Source organism: Spea bombifrons, chromosome 3, assembly GCF_027358695.1.
Source record: "Spea bombifrons isolate aSpeBom1 chromosome 3, aSpeBom1.2.pri, whole genome shotgun sequence".
NCBI classification, from domain to species: Eukaryota; Metazoa; Chordata; class Amphibia; order Anura; family Pelobatidae; genus Spea; species Spea bombifrons.
In genome coordinates, this window is record NC_071089.1 from 93,034,222 (window position 1) to 93,058,940 (window position 24,719).

The window sequence follows — 24,719 nt, forward strand, 5'->3', positions numbered from 1 at the left end:
ATCACATTGCAAATGGGTTAATCCCTTCTTAATCTCAAACAGATCTCCTAGTGCTAGAACAGTATAAACCCTCAAATACATCTTTATCTAACAAACTGTACATTTTCTTTAAACGAGGCACAGGTGAAACCGTGACATCTTCAATACAATCTAGTAGATTCATTTCTATTTCAAATATTTTCAATTTTAATGTTACTGTTATTTTTTTACTAACCCCTATTGTAACAATCTGCTGGCACCCTTATAAATAAATATAATGTTATATATATAATAATGTATAATGTAATAAATATAATATACCGGATTCTGTGTCCTCTACAGACAGAATGTAACATTTCTACCTAAACTGGATTATATTGATATTGTATTGCATCACAGGCTTACATACCATTTAGACATTAGTCACCAATCTCCCCAAGGTGGGGACCTAAAACTCATCTCAAGTAAAATTCAAGTGCACTTGACATCTACTTGTATCAATTCACTATAAACTAAGATGCTTTTCCATTCCTGATTTGTAATGACATTCAGTCTAATTGCAAACATCCAGGCTTCCAGGAGTCTATATGTTTAACTGGGATGCTACTTTTTTGCAATTTCCCGAACAAACCCTTAATAAGGTACTTTACGGCAAATGCAAAACGTTGTTTTAAGTTACAGAAACACAACGTAGGCATCATTTATTTAATTTTTTATTTTTATAAATAAACAATGCTTTATTAACAAAGGCACACAATTTTAATATTAACAATTGGAAGTATTTACAATATGAACATAATTTAACAACAAATATACTGTTGGTCATTTCTTTTAAACGGTATCACAGATTGTAGGGTTTTTTGCATTATTGTATTTTGTTTATTTAAAACAGTTCCTAGGAAATAGGTAAGCAGCGTTTTGTTTCTTTTAAATGTGGACAGTGTTGCTAACTTCTTCATATTGGATAATAAAATAAGGGTAGCTCTGATCATCGTTAAATATAACAAAAATTTGAGGCTCAAAGTAGTTGTCTACACAAGAATCATAGAGGTCGCTGGTAATATTCCCTGGGTTCAGCGGGGGAGGCCTCCTCATGGTAGGATTGCCCACAATGTATCTTCCCGTCAATACTTTAGCCAGGAACATATAGTGAACACCCTTCTGGGATCTTTTGGAAAAATTGTGAGAATAACTTGCTTTTCTGGCAAAGTAACTGCCCTGTCCAAACATGGTGGCATGCTTTCCACATACTCTGGGGTCAAAGTTGTGCTTGCAAATCCCGTCAACAACATCTTGGGATGTCCCATGGAACAAATGCCTTTCATTCATAATTTTGTCCAATCCAGTCATTTTCCTTGTCATGAATTCTTTTTTCCTAAACAATAAATGAACAACATTAATGAAAATCTGAGCACAGCATTGATGTTTACCCACTGCTTGGCTATTGACAGAAAGTCTACTAATTTCTTAATATTGTTCACTGGTAAGGGTGGGCCATACATTAATAATATCATTTTGTACATGCTAACTTATTATGGTCAGGCAGGGAGACAGTAACATTAAGAAATACTAAGACTAAACACTATTGTTACAACACGTGTAACAGAAGAACACACGTTCTTGAGGTCATAGGAACGTTGTTCCTGCATGCAACCCTTAATGAAAGAGGAAGGAAACAGTAAGTGGGTCAGCTTTTCAGTAGACAACTTGCAGAAGTGTTCCCAGTGAAAAAAGTAAGATAATTTAAGTAACATCAGCGCCAAACATATTTTCTCTCTAATCACACACAGGTGTGGTTAGATTTTTGTGCAAAGTAATAGTTCTATGAAATTATTCTGTGTAAGGCAGTATGAAAAACAAGTACGAGTGCATATACACGTGGAGAAAGCATTTTTTCTATCTCCTATGTTATGAATGCAAAATCTTGCAGGGAATTAATGTGCTTGACCCTGCCACTTGGAATCTCCTACGAAATAAACTAAAAGAATATTACCTCTTGTATTTTTCCCAGAGAAAGAGATTCTGAACTCGCATAATCTTTGAAATCCGAAACTTAGTCTCTGGTACGGTTTTGTGAAATAATGAATACACCGTCCTGAAGCTTTTGTCTTCATTGGTCATAGGCACTTGAACAAACTCTTGCGAGGAGTCCATAGGGATCCACGTTTCTGGATAGAAGTTCGGAAACGTGATAGCAACGGGCGATAGGACTTGTGATGCGGAGTCAATCGCTGGAGTGGTCAACGGGGTCGTTCCGCTAAGTGTTCTAGAAATTAAACAAAGAGAATGTTTGTTTCACATTGTGATTAGAAATAGGAACAAGGCAGACTGGTCCTGTATAATTCGTAGTTAACGTTATGAGAAAATAGTTTTCATCTCCGGATTTCTGAACATGTTACAACAGATAGCTGGTTAAATACCAGACTGAAATTGTAGCGTATAAAGATGTGAACATGTAATAGCAGGAAATGATTTCCTAAAACATAAGTAATCGGCTGAAAGTTTAAGCAGTGCTCTGGGATAACATGTTCTAACAACGTATTGTGCCAATTTGTGGCCACACACACTAATGTGATTCTTGTAAATAATATGTACCTGTCAGTAGAACACATGGGCCGGTTGTGTGAGTTCTTGTTGACCAGCTCATAATTGTAAATTCTCAAGGGTATGGGTGATTCCCGTGTGAATGTTTGTTGTGGAAGTTAAAACTTCCATGAGGGTCTCCTAATGAAACCGATTGTCATCTGGTAATAGCTCTAGAACACAGTGTTGCTCTAGTAGGATCTTTTAACGAATCTGGATTTCTGGGTAGCATCCGAGAATACGAAATTATTGTACCGTTTCAAACAGCAGTGCACTGCCTTGTGGAAAAATGTAGTTGCCATTTTAGAAAATATTGCTAGCCCACAAGAATACCGCTGTGTGTGCATCTATTGGCCCATTTAGGAGAAACTACACAAAGAAATGAATGTATTAATTAGTAAGTGACTGGGGTGAAAAATCCCTGTTCTGCATTTGGCCTTAGCCATAAGCTTTATCAGTTGCCTTTATATTAAAGTGTCATACGAGAGGACATTCGCATCTCACGTGCCTGTTGTGTTTCATTTGTTGCACGGTGTAATTATGTTGTCAAACGTCTTTTAAACATGGAGACAAAAGCTGCAGTGTCGTCACATCTTGTATTAACCTGACCCTTCATAATGACACACACAGTCAAGCTAACATTGCACAATATTTACACGACCGGAACAACAAACTATGTGTTGCAGCGAGAATGGCTTTAATGTAACTATGCTGCAGTAACATGTAAATGAAATGTATTGTATTATGACGCATGATCTGTAATTGTGCATGTTGGGCTACCATGACCTTAATTAATCAGTAGGGCGTGTTGTCTCGCACATCTGTGATTTACACGCAACAAGACGTATTACAGTGTAAGTCTGCATGACTGTACACAGAGAATTAACATAACCTTGTGATTGTCCGCACTAGAGACAATTCTTTAACATCTGCAGCATGAGGGAGAGGCAGAAACAATGCCTCGGTTTCTATATTCAGCTTTGATGATAGTTACTGATACGTGGGCATTAGCTCGTGCTGCATTTGGTCATATAAAATCCCTTTTGATGTAACCTAACCGAGATGAATTAGACTTAAAAGCAGCCAACATTTTCTGCTGTGATGAAGAATATCAATAAAGGAGGCGTATTTCAACAAAAGCTACCAGAATACGCTTTCTACAGCCAGGAACAAATTGTTACATAGCCAAGAATAAATGACTCGATGGATCGCTGTTAAAAAGGACAGTTCTGGTGCTAAAGTGGAGCAATCAACGTCACCATTTAATTGTTTCCCATGACAACTACTCCAGATGGCCTCAAATAGTTACATGCTTTTCTTCCCCCAACATGGCTTGCGAGCTTGAACACGCCAGACTATGAAATATCTACTAACACTAAAAATAGCAGAGAATGAGCTATAGGGAGTCTTTTCTAAACTTCTGTTGAACTTGCCCATCCTGTATATTAATATGCTTAGAAGACTGCAGTAACATAATTAACTGCTCAGAGAACCTGATTGCATTACTGATGGTAATATGGAGCTGCTGCAGTTAAATCCTTTGCTAGTCTGAGCATGTCAAGCTGCCAGTCATCCTATCGGCTTCCTGCTTTATACGGCGAGGACAGCTTGTTCCCAAATGCCAAGTTCTGCAATCATACTTCCAACAGCGTTTGAGATCCCACAAAAAAAACAACAACAACAACCCATCAAAAGGCTTCAAATCGAAACAGATTAGTACTGCAGAGCTTCTTGGTTAAAAGCGCACATCAGCAATAGAACAGGTAATGCCACAGAACACAAAATAAAAAGTAAAGAATGCAATTTGTTCTGTTCACAGTTTTCTTTAATGTTGCCTTTTTAAAAAAAAAAGAATAAATAAATTAAAAAAAAAAGTCTGATAACCAGCAACGAAATTAACAAGCCAGACTGTGTATGTTTATATCATTTTATACACACAATCTTTTTACAGAGCAGTGCAGCAAATGTAAGCAGCTGGTTTAATAGAAATCCAGTAAATAGTTAATCTTTGTGACCGTTAATATTACCCCCCCCCCAAAAAAAATAATAGATTCAGTTACGATGCTATTTATTCCATCCCAAACAGCTTCAGCATCTCTTTCACACTGATCAAGCGTTCTCATTAATGATGGCACATATAGGAAATGCCTCCATATGTCAGTTTGGTAAGAATTGACAAAGGGATTTACCATAATACCATAAATTCTGAAATCAAGCAAACTATAAAAATCTTTCATCTAGAGCTTGATGACATAAAATGTTCTCTAAAACTGGACCCAGTATATTTCAGCCTAGTTTCATCCAAGGCACTGATGAAAGATTGAGTATATTTGGGAAAAATGGGCTAGAATACTTACTGTAAATGTGGCAAGAGCATTACAGATGACCGGAACAGGGGCCTCCGTTTGATCTCCTTCCGGAAGCATGCATTTTGCTGGAAGCCATCTTTGATGTTGAGTATGTACTGGTTGTGCCACGTAACAAACCGAACTTCCTTCAGTCCTCGACAATTTGCCTCTTCGATGAGCTTTACAACAGGCTGTAAAAGGTGAGGACACATCAGTATTACAAACCGAATCCCCTATTTGTGTGTCAGACTGGGCACAAGGCCCTCAAAAGGCTGAGGGCATTAATATTATGGTATACTTTTATTTAATTAATTAGAATGAATTAACCTTACGTTTCAGTGTATTGAGAGGTTGTCACCTGTGTTATACTTTTACTATGAATTGGACCTGCATCATTTCTTCTATTTTATATAATGTAAGTAACTGATGAAATGGATATCAGCTGAACGTTACCTCTGAATACTCCCTCCAGCCAAAGTGGTCTCGGCAGAAGTATTTCCATACAGTATGATAATTAGAGGCGACAGAGGAGGTAGATGGTGTAGACAGTCGTCGGATTTGGTCAAATTCAAGAGAATCAACGTTCATACAATTCAAGTCAGCCAAAAAATCATGTCCCCTAAAAACACAAAGACAAAAACTTTTTAAATAAAAAAACAAAGGACCACTTAAATCATCATACAAATATACTATATTTGACAAACCATATTTTTCTACTTTTGTACAAAGAAAAGAAGGCAATATTTGAAACTACTGTGTAATAAATAAAATGGTTCTGCGATTTTATTGGCCTGTATTCTGCTTTTCTCCAAGGTTCTACTCCGCTAACCTTGGTATTCTTGGAATAAATTCACTAAAACACAGTTACTTAGTTCGGTGCTGATTTTTTCAAAACTATGGATTTAAACAGTTTTATAAGCATGTGTAAGGAGTACGAAAAAACAAGTCACGTGAAGGTTCTAGTTCACGAGTTCAACTATGAAAACAAAACCACAGAACATATCCTATTCTTTGACATTAGTACCCCCCACCAAAAAAAATCCCACATTCTTTTTTTTTTTCCTTAAAAAACGTACTCAGCTAAAAGAGAATAAACAGAACTGAATGGGAACAGAAAGTAATTTGGGGCTCTATTTACTGTACAATGAATGACACACCTAGAACTTGACTGGAATCAAAACAAATGTATTTCTTACGGTTTCTCTTACTTATCGGTTTATGAAAGAGGAACTACAACTTTGCACAGAAACATAAACACAATCATATGAATTTTTTTCCGCTGTGCTGCCGAAAGGCTTCCATGTGGCTATTATTGTTTTTTTTAAATACTAAGAAATTGTACTTCCAAGTTCAAACACCTGTCTCAGCAGTAACGTGGTTTATCTTTTGCTAAAAGTCGCCAGCCTCGTATTGTCTTGTAATTGTGATCATACTCTCCATTGCAAAGTCAATCGTTTCTTTTCAGTCTCCAAGTACAGAAGAAAAAAAAAAAAGATCTCTCTGTAGCAACATAACTCTAAATATTGCTTCTCTCTAGATCAGTATTTTTTGCCAAAAAAATGTAAGCCATACTGGGGCATTACGATTTAAAAGGATTAGATGTACTGCAGCTGAGAAGAACAGAAACATAAAAAGAAAGATGAAACTGGACAGAATTCCTAAAACAAGGCTCTTCTGGGAAATTAAAGTACTTGTGAATAAGACCTACAATGTTTATGCGCACATTCCAGCCTCTAAACTTTCAAACGCTAGAACTTATAGTACCATGACAACCGACCATACAAATTGGGACCCGTATTCTTAGTTAGGAAACAAAGTCAGGATACAAAACCCATAACATGTGTCTTAAATAAACAACATTTTCTGAGTTAACACAGAGTAAAACGGCGTAGTCACTCAGACACGTCCGACCATTAGTAGAAAATCTTACAATGATGACACCATAATGAAAAGGAGATGACTGGGAAGTCTCACGGCTGAAACCACATTATTAAAAAAATAGGTGAAAGGCAGAGTCTGGAGGATAATACTTTGATTTTTAATATTCCAAAGGTGGGATCGCATGGGAATACGTATTAAAAGTAGGATGAGCAGCAGGGATGCTATACAGGTTGCCATGGCGATTGCATCACATGAACAAATGGGCAGCAGAATTGCTCTAAATGATTGTGCACAAGGGCATGATGGTCTAGAAAGGGGAAACTAAATAAAAGTTCATATAGGTTACATAAAAATCCTAACAACTTATAATGAAATGTTAAGATACATTATTATTAAATCAATACATCCTGGGGAAAAAAACCCGTAAAAAAACAGCTTAAATATAAAACACATTTGTAAAAAAAGTTTGTTGTTGTTAAGTGGCAGGTGGTGAAAGCAATAAAGACACTTCTGCCCAGAAAACGGCATCATCCATAAACACAGGTGGTTTTTACAGCATCAATTTACCCTTAATCTACTTAAAACTGGATGGAGTCTGGGAAATGTCTTCCTGGTTCCAGTTTGTGACTAGTTACTGCCTTAACTCCGCTCACATTTCTGACTATTATTGCTAAATAATGATTTACATGAGGAAGAGAGGCTGGAGAAGTATCTCACGCCATCCATATTAACCGTGTATTTTGCAATGCAGGAATTCTTCCCGGTTCAAACCAATATAGCCGACTGGAAACCTCTCAATGTGTAAAAAGACAGATTATTATTATTATTGATTTATATAGTGTTGCCATATTCTGCAGCGCTGTACAATGTATAAACAAGTAGTGCATCACATAACAATTTGGATTTACAGAAACAGAAGGTAAGAATAGCCTTGCTCCAAGGAGCTTACAATCTAAAAAGCAAGCAGCCAGCAGCTATTCAAAAGCATGCCGGGTTTCTCAGATTAAAATGACAGAAAGTTCATTTATAAGATGAGGACAGAAGGAAGAGCATCAGCTCATGCCTCCCCAAAATGAAACTCAGGTTAAAAATGTAATTCCATTGTACATCAAAGGCTCTAATACCCCAAGGGGTGATCACAGACTTTTGTTATAATTCTGTTATTTTAACAACAGTTTAAATAAATAAGCTGCTATACTAAAAACATAAAAGCAGGCCGCGTGTACGTCACAAAAGCACATACCATGCAACGCCTTATCACAGCATGCAAAGTACAAAACAGCACTTAGCAAAATACGGTCTGCTGCGAGAAAGTGGTCTCAATCCGTAGAAAGTCCTAAAGTTTGTTTCCCACGATGTGGTCAAAAACCGCTGAGCGATAGAAATCTAAGAAACTCGTTATGTTGAAGAACACTCAATGGCATCAACCTCCATCCATACAGAGTCTGCAATCTTTTCCCCGCACGATCATAGCTATTTGAATAGAAGAGGATTAGCAGTATTCAACTCCCATAATCCACCTCTCCGAGGAACATGGCGCAACTGAATGGCTAGACTGTAAGCTTGTGAGCATGGCCCCCTTTACCTTGTATATCGGTTCATCTTAGTCTGAATTCCAGTAAATTATATAAATAATAAATACATTTTTTGGGTGGATTTTAGTAACTCTTCTTATTGTATATAGGATGAGGTATTGGCATGGTGTATTGCTAATATCATTATCAACCAGAAATAAAGTGTAGTAACCAAAAGAAAAACCAACAAAAACTGATCAATTAAAAGTATTTCCAACATATATAGAGAAATAGACTCTTGTGTAATGTTTGGCATTAATTAAATGTTTACAATCATACATGAGAAATATTTTAAGTGTGTGTTCCAAGAAAATGAACATGATTTAATGTTTAGCTTGATGTTGCAATAATACCTGGCATCATGAATCTAATAAATACATATAAATAAAATGATATGGCTGGTGCCTTATTATTTATTGGTTTATATAGTGCCATCTGCGCCGCTGTGCCATGGCATGCATTATATAGACAGATAGATCTAGCAGCATAGAAATAAAGATTCATACTCCTGGACAGCCGACAGTGCCAAGTTTAAAAGTAAATAAACAGAAAATAATAGTTGTGCTAATCTGGTAAGAACTGAAAATGTTTGCCTGAGAACCTTCACACTGAAGAATTTCCCTAATCACAGCACAAAGAAATAGCTGTCTCCTCATTACAAGGCTGTCCTCCTACCCGCTGGGGAAGCTGACTCTAATTATATCTGATATTATTGTACATGTTATAATCTATGCATAGTGCACTAACACCCACACTGATTCAGACAGTGTAGCCCGTAATTACCAAGGCTGCTGCGTGACATTCTAAAAGGACACATGCATTTTAAGCAGGCATAGGGAATGAAGAGCTGTGAGGGTGTGCAACGTCTCAGGGGGTCAATCAGCACAGCGTGCTGAATGGTGGTATTGTTTGCGCTGTTTTGCCATATCAAGCTCTTATCGTCTCTGAAATAACTGGAAGCATAATTAGATTAACCTATACAAAGCAATACCGCGCACACACAATATTTTCTGTTATGTCACTCGGTTAGGAGTCCCACTATGGAGGAATCAGGAAGTATAATAAAAAGACACTATTGCACTGATGTATCAAAATGAAACATAGGTGTACAAACTGTACTTTGTTTTTTAAAATGTAACTAACGAATGCCATCTTAATATCAGCTTAGAAAGAATATGCAGCATGTCACATTTACAAAGCAAAAATTACTCTTTTGGCACAGCCATCGCTACTAAAGTCATCTCTATGGGTCACGATCCCAACTTCACGATAGAATTACAGTAATGCAGCACCCATTAGTAGTATCCACCATGTGTCCTCAAACACCAGAGCACTAACCAGAACTCGACAAATCAACAAAATAAAAACTGAACAGGGTTGCCACCTATTCTGGGAAAAAGTACAGACATGCTATTAGTAGGGTTACATCAGCCTTAATACACCAGCTTGGTTGGAGGTTCTACCTTTGGGTTGAGTCATTTTCCACACATAGAATAGAATTCACCTAAGTAATTACCAATATGTCTTAGAAGTACAAAACATATTGTATTAAATCAGAGTACACAACCTGATTGAAAAATTAACCAGAACTGCCTGTCATTTATGGTAAACCTGATCATATGCCTCATACCCTGTGTGTTTACGTTATGTTGTAACGATCGTCTTGTTGCAATCCTGGGTGGAACCTTTGAGGAAACTGGCTTTATCTTCACCCAGGCATTATAATGCAGAAGCAACTAGGCAAATGGGACATTTCAAAACAATTGCTACATGGGCATAGCTATGAAAACAATGCGTCAGGTATCCAGGACATTATCACATCTTCCCTACTGGAAAGGAACTTGCTGCGCGGATTAATTAAAAGAGAGCATGGTGTTCTGTGCTTCACAACTTGTTCCTTGGATAAATTACAATTTAAACAGCTTTAGACTATTAACTCCTGCCAGGTCTGGATGGCAATGTTTTCTGAGATCGGTTTGGCTCTGTGTGTTGATTCTGTAACCTCAAACATCCAAGGTGACCCACAAACAGAGCTCCAGCTCTCTGTAATGAGCATCATTAATAAACACGATCAAGGGAAGAAAGGTTTTCACATAGAACTTCTAGGCTCTTCTAGTCTTTTAAGGAAAGGCAGTTTGAAGTCCTTCAGACACCTGGAAATAATGTCAACTTCACAAGCCATTCAACAACAATACTGTCTAGATGTTCAGAAAAGCTTAAAAGGACATCAAATCCTCACAGAGACCTTATTATAAAGCTAGTACCGATGTGCATACGTAAATGTCCGATGACTTCATCTCAAAGATGTGGATGGGTCAGTCCCGGATTAAAAAATATATATATATATATATTACACCCAAAATAAGGATGCATAAACTTTTTCAGGTTTCTTTTTAAACATTATTCAGATGTATAGGTGCACTTCTTATGCATAGATCCCAACAGGCTACACTAGTTGCCTCCTCGGTTAAAGCTGTCATGGCTAAACAGGAGTTTTTAATCAAAGAATCCACTGATAAAAAAAAGTTTAGAATCAAATAAGCCCTTTGGACTTCAGAAGTCCCTTCTCCAGATGGAAAGAGAGATCTTTAAAGCCCAATCTTTAATCTTTGATTAAAGACCTTCGATTTAAGACTTCATCTTCTCTTGTACCAATATGGCTATAACCCTTTTTCCGTACCATAGATGGCTTTACACCATGATTAACATGCATAGTGGCAATGCACTGTTACCAACAGTTTCCCACTGAGGCCCCAGACAAATTATCATAGTCATTCACCATACACTGTTTAATATCTGGTGTGCCCCCCCAAAATCCATTATTTTTAGACGGCTATTTTTGGATTATGAATCCACTAAAATAGTGCTGGCTTCCCTTGAGCAGGTATAACCTTTCCTCTAACTAGCTTATCCGAGCTTCATCATCTCAAGGGAGACAATCCAATCAGGATTTTAATGCGCAATATAGGCAGAGTGACAGTAAACAGGCCTTACATGACCCTCTAGGGCTTTCCTTGTAGACATTAAATATGTGCTTAACTCCCAGTTTGGATATCAAATATAAATAGAAAGAAAAACCCACGCAAGGCTTAATAAAACAGTTGAGATGTTATATGGGTGAGTGCCTTTTCCTTGCTGCATCATGAATGTTCTGTAATACTGCACACACAAAAAAAAAAAAAGATAATAAAAAGTGAGACGTTGAGCTCATGTGCTCTGTGTTCTGCACATCCTGGGCTGCTGATAAAGTGTTTCAGATAAGGAATGTGAAATCCATTAACTAAGGTTACACCATGAATGCAAACCTTTGTCTAGCAGCTGTATAGGCAAAATGTCACTGAAAGGCACTGCACCGTGTGCACACAATTCTATCTTATATATTCTTACGTACAAAAAAAGCAAGCAGCAACCAGCAAAAAATTCCAAAATCTTACCTCACTTTATCAGATATGCATTTTGAAGGGTCAATCCTAAAATGAAGGGTTAAGGTGTCCCCTCATCACCCATACTTAACGCAGTGCACCGTACCTACTATATGGTGAATGAATGAAAAAAAGATACTTGGAAGCAAAACAACTCAGAGCTGCCCTCTCATAGCTTTCATAAAACTTCCCTCCTTGCATCCTGTGTGCCCCATGCTGTTTGGAGAGATATGATGTCATACCCTGGCATTTAGCAGAAGGTGGCACACTGACCGTTATTGCAAGGCATCTGTACCACTTCCTAACACAGGTTTTTAATATATAATATGAACAGTAAACTCTGCTAGTGGAATGAGTTCAGATTATTGAAGTAAGATGGATGTAATCACTCTGTAAATGTTATAGCCATGCCTGTGTATAACAGTCTGTAACTAAAAAGTTCTGAGAAATGGGAAATGTAATAGCGCAGATCACGACAAGTGGCATTCTAGATGTTCACCATTCTCCGGTCAGGGGAACATAAACTTCTTGCAGGTGCAGCATAACCATTCATTACCCAAGAATGCAGAGATAGTCAATTCTTTCTCTAACAAAGGCAAGGGCACCTCGTCCCCGCATGCACTGCCACCTGTACAGCATCATTTTAGTCCAAAAGCTACATGTGTTCATAATCATGGAAGGAAACAAAATTGTGTCTGGATTTGGTAGTCCTCGGAACCCACCAACATGAATTTAAACTGGTCCCATCACCCAGCTCAGAAATTAACGATGCTAATGGCCCAGGTCATACACATCTTTGTCACTAACATGACATTGCTTCTAAAATAGGCTCAGCCAACTGCTCTAACCATGCTCAGCCAGCATAAAGGGTGGTGGAAGTTTAGATCAGCAATAGCTGACGGCTGCCGTTGCCCAATCCTCCCATAACCTGGCAGTAATAGGGAGCAAGAAGACTTTAGTTAACTTCCTGTATAAAAGAGTCTTTACATCCTAGCTACAGTAACCACAGACTTTAAGCAAAAACATTTTTTTTTCATCCATGAAGGATCGTTAAAGATTACATGCCATCGGCGTGATAGTTCTCATCTCTTGTAATCTGGCATAATGAATGATTAAACCGCTTGGAACCTGACTAGATGTGATAGCGAGAACTCAAGAATGTTATCTTTTTACCACCTTCGGTAAACAGATCGAAAGTAAGGCTTTCATTTTTTCCTATCAAAAAAAAAAAAAGAGAAAAAAAAAATTGGAGTTGCATAGGTCAAGTGTGACAATCCCACTGAAATATTTAACACATGACTGGGAGGTTTCACAGCAAATTCCCAGTGTCACCTCATGCAAATGTAATAATTAAAATATGTGGAACCAATCTTCGGTAGGAGTTTATTTACATGTAGACAATGGAATATAAAACCGTATCACCAAAACAAATATGGTTTTAGATATGAAGCAACATTCAACCACATTTTATGATGCCTGCAATAAAGGACATTCGATTTCCATACTATACCCAGCAGGATTAACGCTTTCATTGTCCAACCTAAATGATCTTTGTTAGGGGTTAAAAATACTGGCTCTAAAAGTAATTTGATACGAAAACGTGGAGGGGGTTAACATGTGGTGCAAGCTTGAACAACGTTTGATATACATTAACTACCTATCCAATGCTGTGTATACCATTTCCCAAGACAAAAAAAAATATAAATATAAATTGTGTCTTATCATGTTTCTAGAAAAAAAGATAGTTTACGTTATTCAGGAGTGATGTATGTAAAAGTTTTTTGAAGCAAAACAGAGGAGGTGGGACCCTCCCTGGATTATTTTTCTATAGCTAACAGCTGCTCCAGAAAACCCAAAAACAACAAAACGTTCAATGAAACTTCCAGTGAATGCATGTGCAATTGCAGACCCACTCAACTATTCTTCAAGACCAGATGACAACTTCTTTGGATCGCATGGACTGAAACCCCAATTAGTTGTATTTCATATGGAAATGGGAAGCTAAGAATTGCTGAAAGAAAAAAAAGAAAACTACTTAACAAAACGGATTTGGATATACCACTGTATGGCGATTTCTCCAAATTGTCAAACTTCTTTAGGTTCTATAGCTGAACATGATTGCATCTCAAACTAAAAGCAAATAGAAAAAACTGTAGAACTGCTTCAGTAAGGTCTCGTAAAGTTAAACTACAACTAAACTGCAGGTTCTGCCAATAAATTAGATTTACAGGTAATTTTGTAAAAGATCTTTTTTCCCCCACTAGATTGTTAATGAAGTAAGCTACAGCACTTGATTCACTTCACATGATGTGGTTCCCGTACACTTCTGAGAAAAGTTGTCAATCGCATGTAATTAGGCTACAGTAGAAACCAGATATTTGTTATTCGAGAAGAGATGTCAAAAGATTACCAGTTAATTACATATTGAACTGTGAAAACACTTTTTACTTTCCTGGGAACATCCAACAGTATTCCACACAAGGATCCTGACAGCATTATATATATATATATATATATACATACCATCACCTTGGAAACGTATGTCTACCAAAAACAGCTTGATGAAGGTCACAGATGAAGAACCTGTTATTAGGGGTTGCCTAATCAGCCATTTTTTTAATAGGACATGTCTAATTTTAACATGTTATATGTTTTACATGGTTCTGACCAACCAAGTGTTACTGTGCTGTATGTGGGCTAAATAAACTTTCCTTTTTTGACATCCCTAAATCACGCAATAGGTAGCCTACAACAGTTAGACCATCTGAGGTTCAACATCTTTGGTACATCGTCTACACAAGTGACAAACCTACACCTTTAGCTGGTAAGGCATTTTCCTCAACTACATCACCAACAGGTCTCATATTTAGCGTACAAGTAAATTGTTGGTTTAGTCAATTAAACGTAGTCTCAAGAGGGAGGCCATGTCAATGTAAGGGGTCTTAATTCCTGCACTGCTGAGGTTGTGTGCGTACATAACAATTACAATCAAGCCACGGTCTGGAGTTCTGCCATGATAAAATGTTCTAAGGTCACATTGTGCATTCCTTCCATTGGGAATAAATACTTCTCTAGCAACTCGGCCTTACGATGAAGTCAATAAAAACCTTTCAACTCAGTGTGTCAACATATGTTGTAACCTTTGGAATCACACCATGTATGAATAAAGAAAAATCAAGAGACGTGTAAGCGTTAAAACCAAGAACAGCCAGTCTGCAAGAATTGGATTTAACATGTATTTATTTATTGAATTGGAATAGCCTGTAATAACCAGGCAACAAGATGCAATTACTAAACAGAAAACCATCTGTTAGCACTCAGGGTAACGCAAGTGACTATGGGCTATTTTTTAGATTAAAATCAACGCGGGATGAAATAAACCATACATACGTTGTGTTTAATGTTTTTAAGATTGAGCGACTTAAGTGAAACTATAAAACACATGTAATTAAGTTAGGCGTCTTCCGTTGCTTAACACATAGTATGGGCCATCATGCCCGATCTCTTGTATATTTTTCAATGTCTGTACTATGTATTCATGAATGAAAGGAGGGGATTGAATCGTGTTAATGTTTATCTGAAACATTGTTTGAAAGCTGCGAGATACATTTAGTAATGGATATGTATATGATCTCTGCCTTGTTCCAGAACACACCAAGGGGATCTGTTGATCAGTATCAGGGTAACATCATGGAAGTTGACATTGGTGGCTGACCTGAAGTTACCTCCCTTCTCCTCATACCAACAATAGGTCAGATAAAGGGATTTTTTAATAGGTTTACCTTAATGTTGTCAATCTAATAGCATTTCTTTTTTGTGTATAAAAGTGTAAAAAGCATTTCTGGGATTATCTGCTGTAAGCCATACAAGGTGAGCTATGTCATATTTAAATTAAATATAATCCATCACTCAGTGCCATAATTATCTGAATTGTGCCCCAACATGCTAGATGACACTTGGAGCAATGTTTGACATTTTGGATGACCAGAGCATTCAATGTTTTTAGTACCAAGGAAACCGTGTTTAAACCTGGAACAAAAAGAGAAGACGACTGCCCGCTGATTACTAGAGGAGCTGTCTCCAGCTTGGCCTTTCTTGATCAAGCAATGCGCTGAACAGACATTTCCTTGTTTTGTGCACACTGTGTTGATAGGTCTGCAAAGCTAGTCTGACCACAAGAGATTAATTGCTTTGCCCAGATATAGCGGTAACCATGCAAATTGTGTGCAGCTCTGTCTTGTTTGGGAGCTCCTCAGAAACCCTCAATATACTGTTATTCCTGTCTTGTTGCCAGGAAACACAACATTGCTTAAAAAAAAGGCTACGTTGACCATGAAGAAATGTTATCAAGTCTTTCACTTGAACCACATTGACATTCCTGGGCTAATTACTCCGTGATGGTGCCGTTTATTCCAAGTGCGGCGACCCTCGAAGCAGCTCGCTTGATTACTGTGTAATCAAACTATAAACATCTTCTTTAAAAGGAGTGTGAAAAAGACCTGCATTACTAGACCCCAAACACTTAGACCCCAAAGACTCCTGCACCCCAAACACCTAAACATCAGCTTTAAAGTTAAGGTCCATTAATGTTATATTTCATATACCGAGGCTGTCAATTTAAAGCATGGGGAAGGTAGAGCTAGAAGAGGACATCTTCGGTTGTTGGAGAACAATTCTCATTACCTTGAGATATGGCTCTATAGTGACCCATGGTAACAACAATGGAGCCTGTCCCTTTGGGATCTGGGCAGATGAATGGTTCTATTACAATGTATTCACCCCCAATAACACCCATATCATCGTTACATTATACGTGCTACAAAGAGATGGCGACAAATCCAAGGAGGTGTCTGCTCTGTAAGCGCTTGTTATTCTAGGGAAATGAGGCCTGAAAAGACCAACATCATTTAGGAAATTCCCTAAGGAACATTAAGTTAAAGGACTCCATCACTAGTAAGTGACCACTCAAGGTGAGGGTTATTTACTACAGTTGAAGCATTTATGGTAAAAAAAAAAAAAAAAAAAAAATCTAAAGAAAACAAGACACTTGTTTTTATTTTTTAAACTGTACCTAGAAAAAAAAACTTTACTTCTTCTTTTTTTTTTTCTTTTAAGAAAACCAATTCTTTAAACACATTTACTATTTCAGGCAGTACGGTTTCACAAGGATGATTACCAAAACAGCTGGTGTGCAACCTGCTGTTAAAAGAAGAAGGAAGAAAATCTGTAACATTGATTTCCAGCACTTTTAGTGACATGTGACCACAAGTATTGCTCTCTTCACTTTAAGACTGTTCAAATCCTCGTCATATATATATATATATATTCGTTTTGAGGTGCCAAACATCACCGAGTACCTACTGTTGGGCTGCTTTAGATACATAAATACTTAATCAAAAATTAAAAAAAACATACTTCTTACGGACAGGAGGCCAAAGGCAAAGCATCACATACAAATGTCTCATACCCGTTGCATCAGTTAATGATAATAAGGGTTAGACACGGGTTAGCAACCGGGCTAATAGCACACAGATCCCCATCATTTGACTCTAAATTGCTCGGACCTAATATGGAGCAGAGCTGGAAAAAAGCCATCGATGAAACGCCTCTTTGCAGCATTGCAACATAAAGCACACAAATCAATGCAGGACACAGCTGTTCTATCTATAGTGCATGCGCAGGTGAATTAGGTACTTACTGATATCTCATTTTGATTCGGTCACTGTCTGGACTGCAGTACAGTCTCTCCAGATGTTCTTGGGAATCATCATTTATACTCTGCCAGAGGCCGGTGTCGATTCTCCTAACCTGCCAGTGATACGGTAATACTGTATGGTGTTTTAGGCAGTCGTTACCATAAAAGCACAATCCCTGTAAAAATTCCACACAAATGTCTATCCCATCGTTTTGATGGACATGATATTGGAGCTGATTCAAAAGTTCAAATACTAAAAGAAGGGAGGCTTCCTCTGTTTTGTCCTGAAATATCCCAGTGTTTGTATTATCTTGGTTCAAACTGTATTGGTCCAGACAGCTGCTATCCTGGAATAACCCATTAGAATAGTTTTCGATTATCTTGTCTAAGCAGACGGAGCTTGTAGAATCCTCTGGGTTTGCTTGTAAGATGGGATCCTGGAAAGACTCATTGGAAGTGTGAGCAGCAGTGACGCTTGAGTTCTGTTCTGATGGAAACGTTGGTTCAGATGTTTCAATTACACTTGGTGTTTCTCCTCCAAGGTCTTCTTGTCCCGAATGTAAAGAGAGAGAATTATCTACTACGGGTCCGACACTTTGATCTCCAGAAATCAATGTAGTGGGTTGAGGACACTGTTGTTCCGTCTTAATTCCCTTTTTCACATGCGGTTCACATAAGTTAGTAACGTCACCTGTCTGATTCCTGGGCACAAAGATTCCATTGAGGGGCCCTGATCCCAAAAAACTAGTGAAAATTGGTCGTAACGCATTAAGAGTTTCTGCATCAAACATTTTCGGAGAGTGCTTTTTTTTGAAGCATGGTTTTACAGGAGGAATTTTATCAGAATGTCGTGAAAGCTCTCTCTCTGTCACGTCTGGGGACTTAAAGCCTTGGCAAGGAACCTTCATAGAACAAGCTTCTGTATCCATAATCTGGACGGCGTCTTCCATTTCAGGGACCAAAAACGTTAATCAGCCTTATAGAAAGAAAGATAAAACAAGGTGTAAGCTTACACTGAATCTATAATAAAGTCAAATCGTTGCTGTTAATTTCTACAAGGTAACCAATCCATCTACTCCCTCTGTCCTTGGCAGCCCAAAGCATTTATGGCACGAACTTGAGAAAATGCAGTTGGAGCCCACACACAACCTCCACACCGAGTAGTTTAAATCTCGGTGCTCTGACTTGTGGTATTTGGGACCACAAACACGTCTGAGCTCATAGCTGAATCAAGTTTTCAGGCACGGCTTACCTTTCGTTTACATTACACACGATGACTGAAAAAGCACACAGTGTATCAAAAGCAGCACAAACTGCCTCACAAAGAGCCCTAAGGTCACATGTGTACACACCCTGTCTCACTCACTATCATGTACTTTGACACACACCCAGTCTGACACACATGCCTATTTCTCTTTCCAAACTGCAACACTCATTCAGGCTTGAGGTGACTTGAGCACACACCCCATACCACAAATCTCCTCGCTCCACAGATCAAGGCCTTATTTCAGGGTTTTTAGGCATGCGCTGTATTAGTCATCTGTAGCCTAAGTTTATACACGCAGAGCCCCCGTTACCTTTTATCTCATTAAATGTTTCACTATGTAAGGAGAGTTAAAACATTACTTTAAAATGCTTGCAGAATAACCATTCACAGTACAGCCCTGCAGAATGTGGTGGAGCCATCTAAATCAATACAATAATAATAATAATAATGATAATAAAACAACCCCTTCTATCACACATCTAACATCCTTTTGTATGCCCTTTCCATAAACTGATACTTCTACTGCAAGCAACACTCTTTGTGTATACTAAAGGGTGAGAAGAAAGGAAGTTCTTTTAAGTTTTACAATGCAAACCATTTATTTCTCCAAAGTCAGCGTGCACTTCCCTCTAGCGTTTCAGATTCTTCTCTGTTGACTATTGGCATACATTTAAAGGACACATTGCTAGGAGCAGACATACCTTAAGAGAAGGCCAATTAACCCTTTACAGACACATCATCAGCCTATACCCCCCCCACACCATCCTTCTACTTCAGGGGCTAGGAACCCCAATGACGGAAATTCCGTGTATATTTCTCTACATGTCACGCAAGCCGAACAAATCAATGCTATTAAGATAAACCGTAATTGTATATTGTGATCTGATTTAGAGGAGATTGGGGAGAAAACAATAACCATCCATCCAGGTATATAAATAGAAAATACTGTATCTGTTAAATGTTTAATCAGGTAAGTATTAGTAAGAATAATGTCAAAGAAAACAAAAGGCATATATGGAGCCCTTTACAAATTCTATTTTCCCTTGAAAATTAAGATTTTTTTTTTTAATTACTCAAGGTTATTAGGCGATTACTGATCCTGGTGTCTGCCTACCCCAAATATTACTATATATATACACACACACACAAAAATACATAAGATAGCATACAGAATAACCACTATGGATGTGTATTGCAGGAGACGCATGGGTTATTCGTATAGTGCAATTCCTGGGAAGCCTGCCTTTTGTCTCCTAGCCTTATCTGTATGGGGCTTTGAAAATATTATTTGCCAGCACAGGAACAGCACAAAAGGACGATATAAAACACAAGGTAAGCTTCATAAATAATCCCACCGATAGATGATCCGCAAGCAAATAGACAAGTATTTGAAATAATTTGCGTCCCCATTATTCCAATATTGAGCCCTGCAGTAGGCACATCACAGAATACAGAGGATAAAAGGAGACCAGTTACCTACTAACACAAAGAAAGAAGGACAAACTTCCCAGCACTGGTTGGAACTGGGGGTGAGCCTGGTCAAACCAGTCAGCAATATCCTATGGGACCTATATGTCTAAAATCAAACAAAAACTACCCCCAAATTAAATATTAACCCTCTAATAGGGTGTACAATATTAATGTGGGACCCACAGTCCTGAATTTCATTCTTGCCTTTAGAAAGCTGAAAGTGTCCCCAAGGACTCAAGGGTTAAACTTGATCACTTGATCTCTGCCCCTTTCACCAGATCACATCCTCTTATTAACTTCGAACTAAGCGATCTCTACCCCCTTAAATAAGTAGATCCCCCCACTCTCTCTTCCATCAATGCCCAGCAGACAGCAGTCAGAGGTCTCCGGCTGCAGCGACGAAAAGTTCCAAATCCATTGTCGCAAGTGGACACTCGCTAGCCAAGGAGAAGGGTGAGGACGTTTGCCCGGCAGGGTCACTTACCTGCCCGAGAATGAGCTGGGCTGCCAGGTACGTGCAGTCCCGGAGTTCGTTTCTGCTTGGATGAGCCTCTTTTGTAGGGGGGAAGGTGAGAGGATTTCCTACCCTGCGCTTGCCTGCTGCTCAGTACGTGACAGGCGACCCATTCCTGCTTCCAGCCGCTCACGTACAGAGTGCACTGCCTGCCTCTCACATGTTCCATTAGCCTGCTTTAAATATCGCCTCCTATAACCACTCCCAGAGGAGCCCGCACGACTCAGGGTGGAGCGTGCGGCCAGCACACAGTAATACGGGCTGCCGGGTCCCAGTACTGGGAGCGCCGGGTGCCTTGCGCCCCCTGGTGGACAAACGAGGTATAGAACAGGTGACATGCAAAGTGCTTCTTCTCTATCCAGGGTCTTCTGGGGGTGATGGAGGATAAAACTGCAACAGGATAGCTTTCTAAGACCTGTGCTGACTGTCTTATTTACCACCAATACATGAATGCAGCAAATGATGCTTATTTCTGCAAGTAATGTATGTCGCTACACATTGATTGGTTCCTTAATCTAGTGACCAAGGAATCCCATTCCATTTTATAACCTTTTTTTGAGTTATTTTTATTATGATTATTTATTGATTTAGATAGCGCCATCATATTCCGCAGCGCTGTACAAAGACGCTGTACAAATAGTAACCAGGATATAACAAGTGGTGCATAACGTAACAATTTGGACAGAAATATCAGTTGAGGAGGGCCCGGGTGAAACAAGCGTACAGTCTAGGAGTTGGGGTTAATTACACAAGAGGTAAAAGAGCAAGTGTTTGTGATGGACCAGATCTCATTGTATACACAAAAAGAGAGGTTGGAATGCAGCACTCAGCAGTGAAATGGTGCACGAGCCAGGGTACCACCAAGTCCCTCAATAAATCCAAAATAAAGAAGCAGAGGCTCAGCACTTCAAATAATAAGGTGAGTTTATTTCACACAGGCAACGTTTCGACGCACAGGTCTTTCTCAAGGCTTGAGAAAGACCTGTGCGTCGAAACGTTGCCTGTGTGAAATAAACTCACCTTATTATTTGAAGTGCTGAGCCTCTGCTTCTTTATTTCAGATCTCATTGTAAACATGATGACATTTTTACGCATTAGTCAATATTCGTATTAGCTGTATACATGACTCAGGAGGGTGCACCTCGCAGGAGGTCTGGTGGATTTTACTATATATTTATCAAAAAGATTACAATCCCCATTGGCTACTGATTTGTGCATTCAGCTTTGTCCGAATTGCAGTGTTAATGAAATTTGCCAATTTTGGCAATTTGTTCAAAACAAATCAAAACAAAGAACGCCAAATTTGTGTTACTCACGCTCTCTTAAACTCTCAATCGCTCTCTCATCTTCTATCTCAGTATCTCCCTACATTCCCTACAGAATTTATTGTCCGAAAATGAAATTGTCTGAATCGTTTTTGGTTCGTTTTCACAAGTCTATTGGCTACATGAAAAGCAACACATTTTGTAAAGATAATGAAGTAGAAATTGTGTTTTGGGTATCATTTTATTGTTTGACACCATTTTACCTTTTGGCATGATCTTTAGCAGGTGACCAGTTCTAGTGGTTATAAACAGTGCAAACATTTGAAAGCACAATTATTTTAATTTCTTGCTTGCTTGCTTTTTTTCTATCGATAACTGAGACATTATAAGAATTGTGAAAGAAATATAACATATACATGTTCTACATTGTGCTTTAAACAAATGTATGTTATGCTCTTTTTTTTTACACAAGGTTGCAAAGAGTTTGCCAAAGTATTTACAAACGTTTTGTGTATTCTTTGCGTCTTATTTTTTTCATTTTTTGGTAGAAACCTCCTTTATCAGTGTTTTTAAAATATTTTCCTAATTTATTTTCTAGACTGCATCTATAAATAAAACTAAGAGGATAACATGATGGTAGAATGACTAATAAACTGCATGCCCCAAAAAGTGCTAATAGCAGTCGAAAACGCTTGCAATGGCCATTGTTGTGAAATGTGTCATTACAGTCTTACTCAGAACAAAGAGCCACCCCGTGGCTGGCTGCAACAGCTTCTGCCCAGATATAAGGCAGTTTATAGTTATTTCCTGGTAATTCTTCTCAGCGGAGATATATGGTCATACAGTTATTTTATAGAGTAGGAAAGAACCAGCTATCAGTCAGATTTTATGGAGTGGGAAAGTACCTGCTTTGCTTGCTTTCCTAAAAATGCTCTAAGAAACTCTTGATGAAGATCATTTAAAAAAAAAAAATAGATGAGCTGCTCAGTGAATTTTACCTGTTTTAGGCAACATTTTTTTAATCCAGTTATTGAGGACTATAACTCCTGTCATGGTCATCAAGCCTTTTGCATTGGATACTGGTACAAACAGAGCCCTGGTTACATCCTACTTGATATATGTTATGTTTCTGGTCCTGCTAACCCCAGGACTCTAGGTTTGTGCTTCCATTCTCCAGACAGGGTAGCTGTGTTTGGTCACAGGCACTCCTTGCCCAGGTTCTGTGCACTCTTACCTCCTTTCTGTCCCTTTAAAAAACTACCCCTGCATGTGGCTGGCCATTCCCCAGATCACTGGTACACCCCCTAGAGTCCCCAGGTATAGTCATAGGTGCATGTGGGGCATTTAGTTAACTGTCCTCCACGGAGCCTGTAGATGCATACCATACCTGGAAACTCTCCATGTTACCTGGAGGCCTCTTCTTCCTGCTCCACATAGGAGAAAAGGGTGATTAGTTGGTGGAACTGGGCAATTTAAGAATCAGCCCCACCCAGAGATCAAAAGCTGCCCCACCAATTCTGTTATCAGCTGTTATAACCACAGACCCCAGGTCATCTGGAGCTCCCATGTATTTGCAGATCCCTGCCCTTCATTTACAATCATGGTTGCCGATATTATGTTGTGTTGTAGCAATCTGTGTATTACAGTGACTACTGTGCTATCTTTATTGCAATGAAATAACAAAATCAGGGTTCTTTGCTTGCTGTGGGAGTATTACTGTTGGCCAGGCTTTGGCCAACATCCCTTACATATACCTCTCTAACCTGGACACAGAGTCACATACCCGAAAGATACTTTTCCAAATCAAATAAAATACTTTGTAACAACACGTGTTTGTGTGTATAACAGGGGCCTACAAGGGACGCACTTTACTAGGAGTTGCCTATGGTTACACCTAGAGAGGTAAGTAAACTTCTATGTGTCTCAAAAAAGCTGGCTTCTACATTTTTTTGCTGACTAAGATCCAAAGCAAATTTGTCAAGCTCCAGTGGATACTACAAAATGCTGTTTGTGATAATGTACTTGCATTTTGCTGTAACTTCCCTTTAGCTCAAACAATCATGTTGTAGTTCAAATGCCATTTGTGCTCACAAACAGTAGCCAAGTGGGTCATCTGAAATTACAGAAAGGGAACCTGATGTGGCTTTGTGAATCATGAAGTTACTGGACTTCAACAGAGGCTGGACAAAACCACAAGTTCTATGTACTCAGAAAGGGAAACCAAAATACGATAACTCATGGAAGAAGAAACAGCTCCACAAGAAATGCTGTGTATTACAGATCTGAAATATATGGAGAAGAAAGGGATTTATTATATTTCTACCTAGGGATTCATTTAATATGATATACTTAGTAAAACACCTTGACATATTTAGATACAATCATTTTTTGTGACAGTATCATCACACATTCTGTAATAGAAAGTAGGGGTGCAAATAGTTCCCCAATTAATAAGCTACATTTCACAAGGAGAAAACCGATGGGCGCTCACACTCCTGTTGATGAGATGCCAAGACATCTTAATTGATAAACATACAATGCATCCTTTGGGTACAAAGCCAGATTAAAGAGCTTCGGGCCCTGGAGAAATATCACAGGAAAAGCTCATTCTCTGGATTTTCTGCCTTTAGTGAGCTCTTTCCCCCCTTTCTTTTCCTTTTTTTTCTTTTATCTTGCTGACTTTACATTTCTCATCCTTGTTCTTCCATCCTGCCCCCTCCA

The 24,719-nt window shown here is 38.5% G+C and overlaps 1 protein-coding gene across 2 annotated transcripts; it reads right to left on the bottom strand.

The window, feature by feature from the left end:
- Positions 1–679: 679 nt before the first annotated feature.
- Positions 680–20,894, bottom strand: TIPARP (TCDD inducible poly(ADP-ribose) polymerase). Of its 2 annotated transcripts, none has more exons than XM_053459327.1 (6): positions 20,708–20,894; positions 17,486–18,458; positions 5,364–5,529; positions 4,920–5,101; positions 1,973–2,245; positions 680–1,354 (listed from the first exon to the last, which is right to left on the bottom strand). In XM_053459327.1, the coding sequence occupies exons 2-6, from the start codon at positions 18,430–18,432 to the stop codon at positions 907–909; spliced, it is 2,016 nt and encodes a 671-aa protein (XP_053315302.1). In that variant the 5' UTR covers positions 18,433–18,458; positions 20,708–20,894; the 3' UTR covers positions 680–906. The 2 variants fall into 2 exon arrangements, with proteins under 2 accessions (XP_053315302.1, XP_053315300.1); XM_053459325.1 differs by having other exon boundaries at positions 20,704–20,894.
- Between the last annotated feature and the right edge of the window lie 3,825 nt (positions 20,895–24,719).

What these genes read in the sequence shown, in the direction of transcription:
- TIPARP (XM_053459327.1), bottom strand. Translation starts at nt 18,432, where the DNA reads ATGGAAGACGCCGTCCAGATTATGGATACAGAAGCTTGTTCTATGAAG. An exon ending in CGAATCAAAATGAGATATCA is followed by an intron (nt 5,530 to 17,485) that starts GTAAGTACCTAA and finishes TTGTGTTTTTAG; the next exon opens with GGGACATGATTTTTTGGCTG. An exon ending in GCTGGAGGGAGTATTCAGAG is followed by an intron (nt 5,102 to 5,363) that starts GTAACGTTCAGC and finishes CACCTTTTACAG; the next exon opens with CCTGTTGTAAAGCTCATCGA.